We start from the raw sequence: 13442 nt of genomic DNA on the forward strand, positions 1-13442 counted from the left end.
GCCAACTGCAAAGGTTTTTGGGCTTTGCAAACTTTTTTCGGCGTTTCATTAAGAACTTTAGCTCAGTCGCCGCCCCGTTAACGGACCTCACAGGCAAAGGTCCGTTCCAATGGACGGTGCAGGCCCAGCAAGCTTTCGACAAGCTAAAAACACTCTTGACGACTGCTCCCGTCTTGCAGTTGCCCGACCCAGAGGAACCCTTCGTTGTCGAAGTGGATGCTTCCGAGGTCGGGGCTGGGGCAGTTTTGTCCCAAAGAGTGGGGCCGGGGAAGAAGCTACATCCATGTGCCTTCTTCTCGCACCGCCTGACTCCAGCCGAGCGGAACTACCCGGTTGGAGACAGGGAACTCTTGGCCATTAAGTTGGCGTTAGAGGAGTGGCGACACTGGCTCGAGGGGGCCAAACATCCTTTTCTTGTCTGGACGGATCACAAAAATCTGTCATTCATCCAGCAAGTCAAGAGGATGAACTCCCGTCAGGCCCGGTGGTCCTTATTTTTTGGAAGGTTCAATTTCACACTGTCTTATAGACCGGGGTCCGAAAACGTCAAACCGGACGCTCTGTCTAGACAGTGGGAACCGACCAGGCCGGAGACCGGACCTGATCCCGTGATCCCCTCGACCCAGATAGCGGCCCCAATCACATGGGGCATATCGAAGGTCATTCGGGATGCCCAACGGGCTGAACCCGACCCCGGTGGGGGACCTCCTGACAGACTGTACGTACCTTCATCCGTACGGCGTCAGGTCTTCGAGTGGGCTCATGCTTCCCCATTTGCGGCGCACCCAGGCGTGACTAAGTCCCTGGTCTTGCTGCGCCGAAGATTTTGGTGGCCGGGGATGGAGAATGAGGTACGTGACTTTGTCCGTGCCTGCTCGGTGTGTGCTCTTAACAAGAGTCCCAGAGAGCGCCCCAGGGGCCTTCTTCACCCGTTGCCAATACCGGCTAGACCGTGGTCCCACATTGCCCTGGACTTTGTGACAGGCTTGCCTAAGTCCAGAGGGTTCACGGCGGTATTGGTAATTGTCGACCGGTTTACCAAATCTTGCCTCTTTATCCCACTGCCCAAGCTACCATCCGCCATGGGCACTGCGCAGATCATTCTGAATCATGTGGTGAGAGCACATGGGGTCCCCTCAGACATTGTGTCAGATCGGGGCCCACAGTTTGTGAGCCAGTGCTGGCGGGCCTTTTGCCAAATTATTGGCGCGAAGGCCAGCTTATCCTCTGGTTACCACCCGGAGTCGAATGGGCAGTCGGAGAGGCTTATCCAGGATCTGAGCAAGATGCTCAGGTGCCTGACGGCAGGGAATCCGACCACGTGGTCGGATAAGCTGATGTGGGCAGAGTTTGCTCACAACACCCTGCATCATTCGGCGATCGGCATGTCACCGTTTGAAGCTCAGTTCGGGTACCCTCCTCCGCTCTTTCCTGAGCAAGAGCAGCAGGTAGCGGTCCCGTCTGTACAGCTTCAGGTCCGCCGCTGCCGCGCCGCCTGGCGCAAAGCTAGGCAGGCACTTGTGGCCACCCAGCGCTCTGTGAAGCGCAAAGCTGACCGCAGGCGGCAGCCGGCTCTTACCTTCCGGCCAGGCCAACGAGTACTTGTTTCAACGAGGGATCTCCCCGTTCGAGGTGTTCCACATAAGTTGGCACCCAAGTACATTGGCCCGTTCAAGGTGGTAAGGCGGATTAACCCGGTGACGTATAGGTTGGAGCTTCCTCCCCGCATGAAAGTGCATCCAACCTTCCATGTCTCCCATCTCCGACCATTTATGTGCGGGGGAGTTTTACCCCCTCCCCAACCTCCCGCCCCTCGTATCATCCAGGGTGCCCCTGCCTTCACGGTTCGCCGGTTACTTGACAGCAGGAAGGTTCAGGGTAGTACCCAATACTTGGTGGATTGGGAAGGTTACGGCCCTGAGGAACGTTCATGGGTACCGGCTCGTCAGATCCTGGACCCTGAACTGATCCGCGAGTTCCGACGGAACCGTGCTGCGGGTCTTGGGACCTCAGGAGCTGTCCCTAGAGGAGGGGGTTCTATAACGAGGTCTGTGGTAGCTGGTGAACGTGCCCCGGGTTCCCAGCGAAACAGACGTTACAGAGCTCAGCAAACAAAGGGTTCTTATACCAGACCTCCCAATTAGTGCTGATCACCCACAGCTGTGGGGCTGGCTATTTAAGCCAGCTCTACACAGCAGTGGGTGTCGCACCTTTGTTTGTTTTGTGGTCTCTTGTGGCAGCTCGTCCACACTGTTGTTTAGCTATAGGTGGTAGCCCTGGTGGCGCTAGGCCATTAGGGTAAGTAAAACCGCAAGGTTTGAGGTATGAGGGTTTTCTTTCGTCCTCTTAGAAATAGTGTGGTGCGACGCCGCGCAGTCCTCGAACTGCTGTTTGTTTCAGCGCTAGCTTTAGCTTAGCGGTCTCACTCAGTGCTCTAGTAGCGCTGGTTATATCCTAGGCATCAGTGCCTTCAGTCAAACAGAACATTGGATTCTCCAACCGCTGGGTGGCGACTCCGGAAAGTACTCGGTAGTCACGCCAACATCCCCGGTTCGAATCCACACTCTCTACAGCTGCCCAGCTCTCGTGCAGTTGCTGGGCAGACTCCTTATCGCTGTCTCTTTAAAACGCTAACATTAGCATTAGCGGCTTTCACTCCGCGCTGTTTTAGCGTTGGTGGTAATTTCGGCATCAGTGCCTTTAGTTAAACGGAACATTGGATTCTGTAACCGCTGGGTGGCAACTCCGGAAAGTAATCGGCAGTCACGCCAGCATCCCCGGTTCGAATTCACGCCTTACCGTTGTGTAACCTTTCTCTTTTGTTTTTCTCCTTTTCAGATCGGTGTTTGTCAGCTTCCGTCGGAGTTTCCGATTGGGTTTTGTTTTATTTTATGTTAGCTGTTTACCTTTTCTGTTGTCCTTATTAATTGAATAAAATATCTTTTTATAATTTTACTTCTGCATTTGTGTCCCTTTCTTCCCACGTGACAAGCTGGCCATCTAAAAAACAAGGAAACACAGAATTATCTATGCAAGAATGCTAGAGGATCCTGTACGAACCCCCAACACTGAGAAACCCATTGCAGATCTACATTGGAGGCTGAACCACAGTAGCTACAAATAGCTCCAAAAAAGCAGATGGCACACCATAATTCAACATTGGACAGATATGTTTGTTGAATAATGTTTTGGGATCTAAAAACAAGGAAACACAGAATCCAAGGAGCTGTCAACTAGAATCCATTAAAAATTTGTGCATATTTGTCGCAGAGAACCAGCCGGACCAACTACAATAGCATAGATTTTATGGAGCTTGTAGTTTTAAATATAATAGTGCCAAATGGAACCAAGAATAGTTATTTGAAGAACATTTTTGCTGGTACCCATATCTAATTCACACAAAAAATCACGTTTTAGACCTTAAAATTCTAGGATACGCAAAATTGAGTCTAATATCTTAGTAACAACATATGCTACCTTTTCCAGCTTTGCCTTAGTGAAAACAAGTACATAGAAAAAGGTGTGAATGTTGAAGGTGTTTGGAGCTGTACTGACCAGAATTCTCCATGCAAGAATGCTTGAGGATCCTGTACGAACCCCCAACACTGAGAAACGCATTGCAGATCTACATTGGAGGCTGAACCAAAGTAGCTACAATTAGCAACAAAACACACCATAATCCAACATTAGACAGATATGTTTGTTGAATTGTGTTTTGGGATTGGCCAAGCTGGCCATATGGAAAACAAGGAAACATGGAATCAAAGGAGCTGTCAACTCAAATTCGTTTAAAATTTGTGCATATTTGTCACAGAGAACCAGCCGGACCAACAACAAAAACATAGATTTCATGGAGCTTGTACTTTTAAATATAAATGTGCCAAATGTAACCAAGAATGGTTATTTAGAGAACATTTGTATTGGTACCCATATCTACTCCACACAAAAAAATCACAAGTTTTAAACATAGTTTACCAAAGCCTTTAGCTCTTATAATTATATAACACGCTAAATTGTGGCTAATATCTTAGTAACAACATATGCTTTTTTCCAAAAATGTGAATATTAAGGTGTTTAGACCAGAATTATCTATGCAAGAATGCTTAAGGATCCTGTATGAACCCCTAACACTCAGAAACCCATTGCAGATCTACTGTACTATGGAGGCTGAGCCACAGAGTCATAGCTACAAATAGCTACAAAAAAGCACATGACACACCATAATACAACACTGGACAGATAGTTTTGTTAAATAATGTTTTGGGATTGGCCAAGCAGGCCATGTGGAAAACAAGAAAACACAGAATCCAAGGAGCTGTCAACTAGAATCCATTTAAAATGTATGCATATTTGTCGCAGAGAACCAGCCAGACCAACAACAAAGGCAAAGATTTTATGGAGCTTACAGGTTTAAATATAAAAGTGCCAAAAGGAACCAAGAATGGTTATTTGAAGAACATTTTCGCTGGTACCCATATCTAATTTACACAAAAAATCACAAGTATTAGACCTTAAAATTCTAGGATACACTGAATTGCAGCTAATACCTTAGTAACAACAAATGCTACCTTTTCCAGCCTTAGTGGAAACAATTATATAGAAAAATGTTAAGGTCTTAAAATTTTAATGTTAAGGTGTTTAGACCAGAAATATTAATGCAAAAGGATCCTGAACGAACCCCCAACACTGAGAAACCAATTGCAGATCTACATTGCAGGCTGAACAACAGCAGCTACAAATAGCTACAAAAAAACACATGGCACACCATAATCCAACACTGGACAGATATGTTTGTTGTATAATGTTTGGGATTGGCCAAGCTGGCCATGTGGATATCAAGGAAACACAGAGTCCATAAGAAACTTGCTTATTTCAGCTTAATTTTTTCAGTCATAGTGGAAACAAGTACTTGCTACAAACTAGACAAGCTTCCACACTAGTACAAGCTTTCACACTAGACATATGAATTGTGTTAGACAGTGTATGAGGTAACTAGGCAGCTAAAACAGCAAGTCCTGAAATGTAACATACTTTTTGAAAAATCATGTAAAGTATGCTTAAAAACATTTAAACTTAAGAGCCATAGCAAAGCACTTGAAGAAATCTCAGGGTACTTACCTAACTGCATCTCCATAACGCTTAGTTTGTTTTCCGCTGGAAACAAAATCTTGGGAGGTTTGTCAGTCAGAGGGGCTATAAAAAAGAAACACAAGCAACATTAATTCTTTACGTACTTGAAAACACATATTTAAAAATGTCATTATACACTGATCAGTCATAACATTAAAACCATTTTCTCAGCTCCACTTACCATATAGAAGCACTTTGTAGTTCTACAATTACTGACTGTAGGACATCTATTTCTCTACATACCTTTTTAGCCTGCTTTCACCCTGTTCTTTAATGGTCAAGACCCCCACAGGACCACCACAGAGCAGGTATTATTTAGGTGCTGGATCATTCTCAGCACTGCAGTGAATATGACATGGTGGTGGTGTGTTAGTGTGTGTTGTGCTGGTATGAGTGGATCAGACACAGCAGCACTGCTGGAGGTTTTAAATACCGTGTCCACTCACTGTCCACTCTATTCGACACTGCTACCTAGTTGGTCCACCTTGTAGATGTAAAGTCAGAGACGATCGCTCATCTATTGCTGCTGTTTGAGTTGGTCATCTACTAGACCTTCATCAGTGGACACTGCCCACAGGGCGCTGTCGGACGGATGTTTTTGGTTGGTTGACTACTCTCAGTCCAGCAGTGACAGTGAGATGTTTAAAATTGTGTCTTATCCACTCATACCAGCACAACACACACTAACACACCACCACCTTGTCAGTGTTACTGCAGTGCTGAGAATCATCCACCACCCAAATAATAGCTGCTCTGTAGTGGTCCTGGGAGAGTCCTGACCATTGAAGAACAACATGAAAAGGGGCTAACAAAGCATGCAGAGAAACAGATGGACTACAGAAAGTGCTTCTATATGGTAAGTGGAGCTGATGAAATGGACAATGTGTGTAGAAACAAGGGGGTGGTTTTAATGTTATGGCTGATCGGTGTAAATAATAATGATTATTATAACAATATTATAATAAGGCATGAATACGACACTCTTTTACTTGCTTATACAGCCATTCCAACTGAACTAATTGCTTAAGCACATTCAGCGATGCCCTAGAGATAAAGGCCTGCCACCAACCCAACCCAGATAAAGGTCTGACATTGTGCAGTGCATGGTGATTGCAAACTAGGATTTCACTATAATATAAATCGAGAGAACGTGTATTCAACTCGGCTTAGAAAAGAAGACGACGGGTATGGCTGACTCTGCAGTGTGACTTCCCTGCAGCCTAATCTCCCCTGAGATAGTTCAAACATTTGAAAAAGATGGTGGAGATTGGAATGGAAAAAATACATTACCGCACCCGCTATGTGGAATATTTACTTGCAATGACAGATAAAGGTAAGAAAAATGTTGCTAGGGAGAGCAAAAACAAATGTATCTTTTTTTACTGACAGGCCATAATGCACTGTCTGTCAGGATAGGTCAGATTTTGAACAGTGGATTCCAGTTAATAGTGGGAGCTTGTACAGAGGATGAGGGAGAATCTCAATTCAGAAGCACTTAGTCATTTTGAATATTTTAACAATACATAAATTGTTATTATGTATTCAGCTATTACATTTGCATGTGGTGATTAAAATGTTATTCTAAATCTACCAGGTTAAAATTTTTTTGTTCCTGGGCTGTCTGGGTGATTTTAGAACATGACTGTAAAGCCTGCATTTAGTCCTAAAAGCATACACCATGTTATCAGCTCCACTTACCATATAGGAGCACTTTGTAGTTCTACAATTACTGATTGTAGTCTGTCTGTTTCTCTGCATGCTTTGTTAGCCCCCTTTCATGCTGTTCTTCAATGGTCAGGACTTTCCCAGGACCACTACAGAGTAGGTATCATTTGGGTGGTGGGTCATTCTCAGCACTGCAGTGACACTGACATGGTGGTGGTGTGTTAGTGTGTGTTGTGCTAGTGTGTGTTGAGTTTTTAAACACCTCACTAAACATCCAGCCAAAAGCGCCCTGTGGGCAGCGTCCTGTGACCACTGATGAAGGTCTAGAAGATGACCAACTCAAACAGCAGCAATAGATGAGCGATCGTCTCTGACTTTACATCTACAAGGTAGGAGTGTCGAATAGAGTGGACAGTGATTGGACACGGTATTTAAAAACTCCAGCAGCATTGCTGTGTCTTATCCACTCATACAAGCACAACACACACCACCATTCATTGTCACTGAAGTGCTGAGAATGATCCACCACCCAAATAATACCTGCTCTGTAGTGGTCCTGGAGAGTCCGACCATTGAAGAACAGGATGAAAGGGGGCTAACAAAGCATGCAGTGAAATAGATGGACTACAGTCAGTAATTGTACATAGAACTACACAGTGCTTCTATATGGTAAGTCCAGCTCATAAAATGGACAATTTGTGTAGAAAGCAATGGAAAAGAAAGAGGTTAAAGCTGTATCACCGTTTCTAAGAGTAGACCGTGAGCTCGTCCGCCCATAATACACCAGGCTCAACGAACCAGCTGCTTCCTAACAAAGGTCTGGCACCCAGTCCAACTTTTCTCGTTACTCATTAAGTGCTTATCTCCTTCAAAGACTTATTATGAATTCCTCACACTGCAACAGCTTGTTAATAGTGTAAAATGTAGAGCAATAATGAGGGGTGAAAACAGATGGACAAAGAAACGATTTAACCTGAAGTGTTTCTGGATTAACTTATTGGCAAGTATACTTTGTGCCAAAACAACTTTACTGAGGCTGAGATATGGAAAAAAAATCATGAAAGGAAGAAGCAAATTGGAGAGGATGCAGCAAAAGAAAACCACACAATGTGTTAAAACCATGTTTTCTTGAGCAGACCATTAAATTACACCGAGTTCCAATTTAAACAAGGAATTAAAGTAAAGTAAGTGAAGTTTTCCCCCCAATTTTCTCCCCTAATCTAGTTTGATTTAATTACCCTGAGTGTGTTACGCTTCAAGTCTACCGATACAACCCTCCACTGCTGACTGATGAGCTTCGCAACTGACACACACCCCCTCCGACATGTGCGCAGTACAGACTGCCTCTTTTATTATTATTATTATATGTTATACACTGATCAGCCATAACATTAAAACCACCTCCTTGTTTCTACACTCACTGTCCATTTTATCAGCTCCACTTACCATATAGAAGCACTTTGTAGTTCTACAATCACTGACTGTAGTCCATCTGTTTCTCTGCATGCTTTGTTAGCCCCCTTCCATGCTGTTCTTCAATGGTCAAGACTCTCCCAGGACCACTACAGAGGTATTATTTGGGTGGTGGATCGTTCTCAGCACTGCACTGACACTGACATGGTGGTGGTGTTATTGTGTGTTGTGCTAGTATGAGTGAATCCTTACTGTCACTGCTGGACCGAGAATAGTCCACCAACCAAAAATATATCCAGCCAACAGCGCCACATGGGCAGCATCCTGTGACCACTGATGAATATCTAGAAGATGACCAACTCAAACAGCAGCAATAGATGAGCGATAGTCTCTGACTTTACATCTACAAGGTGGACCAACTAGGTAGGAGTGTCTAATAGAGTGGACAGTGAGTGGACACGGTATTTAAAAACTCCAGCAGCGCTGCTGTGTCTGATCCACTCATACTAGCACAACACATACTAAAAAACACCACGACCAAGTCAGTGTCACTGCAGTGCTGAGAATGATCCACCACCTAAATAATACCTGCTCTGTGGTGGTCCTGTGGGGGTACTGACCATTGAAGAACAGCATGAAAGGAGGCTATCAAAGCATGTAGAGAAACAGATGGACTACAGTCAGTAATTGCAGAACTACAAAGTGCTTCTATATGGTAAGTGGAGCTTATAAAATGGAAAGTCAGTGTAGAAACAAGGAGGTGGTTTTAATGTTATGGCTGATCAGTGTAAGTTATATAAGTTTATCTTAATTGTGGTTTCATTTGCAAGAAATGTTTTATTTATAGGACAGGCACGAATAAACAGGTACAAAAGGGCAAAGCAGAAACAAAGTCAAGGCAAAGGTTCAATAACAAAGCAGTCCGACTAGGCAGAGGTACAAAAGGGCAAACCACGATAAACTAACGTCAAGAAACATCATAAAGTGAAGGTCGTACACAAAATACACGATCAGAATACCAACAACAAATACAAGGCTCAGATATAACTGCAATATTTTACTCAAGGTTATACTGTTCAGAATTCAGCTGAGGTTAACCTCTGCTTTTTTGGTAAAGTATAGACATTAGATATGACTATACTGAACGTGAAGTTTATTAACTGTACATTTGGACTCCACTAGACCCCTGAAGGTGTTAGCAGTAGATCCTTGAACTCCCGTAAGTTGTGAGGTGGGGCTTCCATAAATCAATAGACTTGTTTGTCCAGCACGTCGCACAGATGCTCGATTGGATTGAGATCTGGGGAATCTGGAGGCCAAGTCAACACCTCAAACTCGTTGTTGTGCTCCTCAAACCATTCCTGAAGCATTTTTGCTTTGTGGCAGGGTGCATTATCCTGCTGAAAGAGGCCACAGCCATCAGTGAATACCGTTTCCATGAAAGGGTGTACATGGTCTGCAACAATGCTTAGGTAGGTGGTACTTGTCAAAGTAACATCCACATGGATGGCAGGACCCAAGGTTTCCCAGCAGAACATTGCTCAAAGCATCCCACTGCCTTCGCCGGCTTGCCTTCTTCCCATAGTGTGCCCATGACCCTGTCGCCGGTTTACCACAGTTCCTTCCTTGGACCACTTTTGATAGATACTGACCACTGCAAACCGGGAACACCCCACAAGAGCTGAAGTTTGGGAGATGCTCTGACCCAGTTGTCTAACCATCAGAATTTGGCCCTTGTCAAAAACTGAACATCAACTTTGAGGATAAAATTTTCACTTGCTGCCTAATATATCCCACTAATTGAAGTGTGGGTGGGATATATTATGCCTCGCCACTGAGGTACTGCAAGAATTGAAAATAAACTTAATTTGCAGGATGCTTAACCAAGGTGAAACGATACCACGACTGAAAAGTCACAAAAATGGGTCAAGGGACAATAAACATTTAAACAAATTAACAAAAACAAATAAGCTAATCTAAGAAAACACAAGAACATAAAAGCTAAAAAAAGGTATGTAGAGAAACAAATGGACTACAGTCAGTAATTGTAAAACTACAAAGTGCTTCTAAGTAAGTCTAGAAACAAGGAGGTGGTTTTAATGATATGGCTAATTTGTGTATTTGCACTAATCATAAAGTTCAGGTGTTTCAGCTGCACCATTGGTTAATCCTCTTTTTTCCAAGATCAAGTGGACAGCCAGGAACTTCTAGTACCAGATCATCCATATCTTGCCAATGAAAGGTTCACTTTACAAACTTTTGTGCTGTGCATCTTATTATTTGTAAAAACTGAGGTTTGCAAGAGGAAAAACAAGACTTTTTCCCGAAGAAGCAATGTTCCCAAGTTGTTAGCTTAAAAGTAGTAAATATAAGACGTTCAATAAATAATGCAAGAGCAGCATTCCATGCAGGGACTGCTTACTCCAGCTTCAGCTAATGTAGTCAGGGTAATTAGCAAGTTTATATATGCAGCATTTAGCTGTAGCTTACAGCTTACAGCTTTCTTTAGTAAACATTTCCTTACTCTAGAACATGTGTCAAACTCAAGGCCTGCGAGACCTTCAAAGACGTATGGTTGTCTTAAAATACACTGTAAAATCGTTCATAAACTGCATCTTCCACAATGCATGCTGATTTTGTGACCTGCAATGTGACCGTATCCCGCCACTAGATGGCAGTGTTTCCACATCAGTGTTCAACTGAGGCGGTTTTCCAACAAGTGATGTTGAGAAACATTTACAAATAATCCCAAAATGTACAAGAAAAGAAAATTGAAGCAGAATCAAGTTTGGGCTTCAAGAAGTAAAACCAGTACGTCTTGTGTTATGAGGCCGTGTCTGTGGTAAAGGAGTACAACATAAATGTAAAAATACATTATAAATATACAGTATAAATTTGGCATTTTGACACCAAACACAGAATTTAGCCTCCAAGAAAAACAACAAATTGTCCAAGACTTAAAAGACAGACTGCAATCACAGCAGGATATGTCACAATTGGCCCTTTGAGGGCCACCATAGTGCAGATATGGCCCTCGGTGAAAATGAGTTTGACAACCCTGCAAACAAGCAGACAATGGTGTAAGGAAAGCAATCTAAACCAATGAGTGGTGGAAAAGTACGACATTAGTAAGTTTTTGTTTAAGTACTTAGTGCAGAGGTTGACCTTTAATTATCTTTTAAAAACAACATTAGTCAGTCTGCAAGTCTGGTAAAAAACCTACAAATTAGCTCAGCAGCAACAACATAGCACAGTGGTTGTTTCTTTGATTATTCCAACTCAAACTGTGCAGTACAGAATGTCCCAATACTTTAATACTTTTTAGAAGTAGAAGCTCCACAGAGAATAGGTTGCAATTGATTGAAAAAGGTTGCACTAATGGTGGAATTTTTGCAAGAGTTTATGTGTTTACTTACACAAAAGTCAGAGTAGTTGACTTCCCTTCCCATTTCATTCCATCCCTTTCCTTCCCATCCCTTGCCCTTCCCATCCCATCTCTTCTCATCCCTTCCTTCCCATTCCATCTCTTCTCATCCCTTCCTTTCCATTCCATCTCTTCTCATCCCTTCCTTTCCATTCCATCCCATCACTTTCCTTCCCTTCCCATCCCATCAATTTCCTTCCCTTCCCATTCCATCCCTTCCCTTCCAGTTTGTATTACATACACAAAAACCAGAGTAGATCTCTTCCCTTTCATACCATCCCTTTCAGTTTGTGTTTACCTACACACACGCCCAAGTAGATGACTTCCCTTCCCATCCGATCCCATGCCATCCCTTTTCTTCCATTCCATCCATTTCCTTTCCTTCCCATCTCATCCCATCCCATCCATTTTCTTCCCTTCCAGTTTGTTTACCTACACAAAAGCCAGAGTAGATGACTTCCCTTCCCATCCCATCCCATCCCTTCTCATCCCATCCCATCGCTTGCCTTCCTTTCCATCCCTTTCCTTCCCATCCCATCCCATCCCTTCAATTGTGGGCCTTTTTTAAATCCCTTTCTTGGATTTTGTAGGTGGCAAGGTGGGAACTGATCTTGCCCTTTTGGCCATTTTAGAGGAACAAATATGAGTAAATTAACTTTGATTACAGACCTTCCATACCTGGAGGGGTGCCAACTACTGAGTGGGAGGAAATAATGCTGAAATAAAGTGTTGTCAAGTGCTGTCAAATCTCATGAGAGCTCAACAAACAATTTGTTAATGATATTTCTTCCTGTCGCCCCAAACTAGAGGTGGCAGATTTTACACAACACTATCAGATTACCAGATATTCTGTCAGAAGACCAGAAGGGTCCTTACAGACCAAAATTTGAAATGTAGGATCCATTAGAACTTTGTTTTGACTTCTTCAGTTGTATTACGTCTTTCTTTTAGCCAACTATGGGGTCAATGAAACTAGACTTATATTGGACCACTGCATAAGGGGTAAGGTAGTATGCAGATTTTAACTGCCCAGAGATTTTTATAGACCTCTCATGAGTTTTTAAATTTGAGATGAGCACTGCTTCTTTTTATGTTCTGTTCTCTGTATTAAAAAGCATCCCTGTCTTCAAGGATGACCTTTTATTTTAATGTTTTTATTTCTTTAATGCTTCCTCTTGTAAGATTTGTGTTGAAAGAAACTTGTTATTAATTTTAATACGATGCTAAATGCTAGGTGAAACCCACAATTTGTCTTTGTTATTACAGTATATAAAGCAGGTGTCAAACTCATTTTCACCGAGGGCCACATCTGCATTATGCCGATTGTAATGTATCCTGCTGTGATTGCAGTCTTAGACAATTTGTTGTTTTTCTTGGAGGTTAAATTCTGTGTTTGGTGTCAAAATGCCAAATTTATACAGTATATTCATAATGTAAATCTACATTTATATTGTACTCCTTTATCACAGACACGGCCTCATAACACAAGAGACGTACCGGTTTCTCTTCTTGAAGCACAAACTTGATTCTACTTCAAAATTTTTTTCTTATCATTATTTGTGAATATTTCTCAACATCACTTGTTGGAAAACCACCTCAGTTAAACGCTGATGTGGAAACACTGCTATCTAGTGACGGGATGCGGTCACTTTGCGGGTCACAAAATCGGCATCCAGTTTATGTACGATTTTACAATAACTCTTTTGACTCTGTCCAGCTCTGCTGGGTACATGGATGGGTCATTCTATAAACAGGTAGTTAGGAGGAGCTGTACAGGTCAATGACCTCAGCCTTGCACCCAGCCTTTCTA

At 43.1% G+C, this 13442-nt stretch overlaps 1 protein-coding gene across 1 annotated transcript in view; it reads right to left on the minus strand.

Annotated features, from left to right (window-relative positions):
• il1rapl1b (interleukin 1 receptor accessory protein-like 1b) overlaps positions 1 to 13442 on the minus strand; it is a 510835-nt gene that overhangs the window by 168282 nt on the left and 329111 nt on the right. Inside the window, exon 6 of the mRNA XM_062989648.1 lies at positions 5115 to 5193. Within this exon, the coding sequence (XP_062845718.1) occupies positions 5115 to 5193 (79 nt within the window). The remainder of the gene's footprint in view (positions 1 to 5114; positions 5194 to 13442) is intronic.

Source organism: Trichomycterus rosablanca, chromosome 27, assembly GCF_030014385.1.
Source record: "Trichomycterus rosablanca isolate fTriRos1 chromosome 27, fTriRos1.hap1, whole genome shotgun sequence".
Taxonomy (NCBI): Eukaryota; Metazoa; Chordata; class Actinopteri; order Siluriformes; family Trichomycteridae; genus Trichomycterus; species Trichomycterus rosablanca.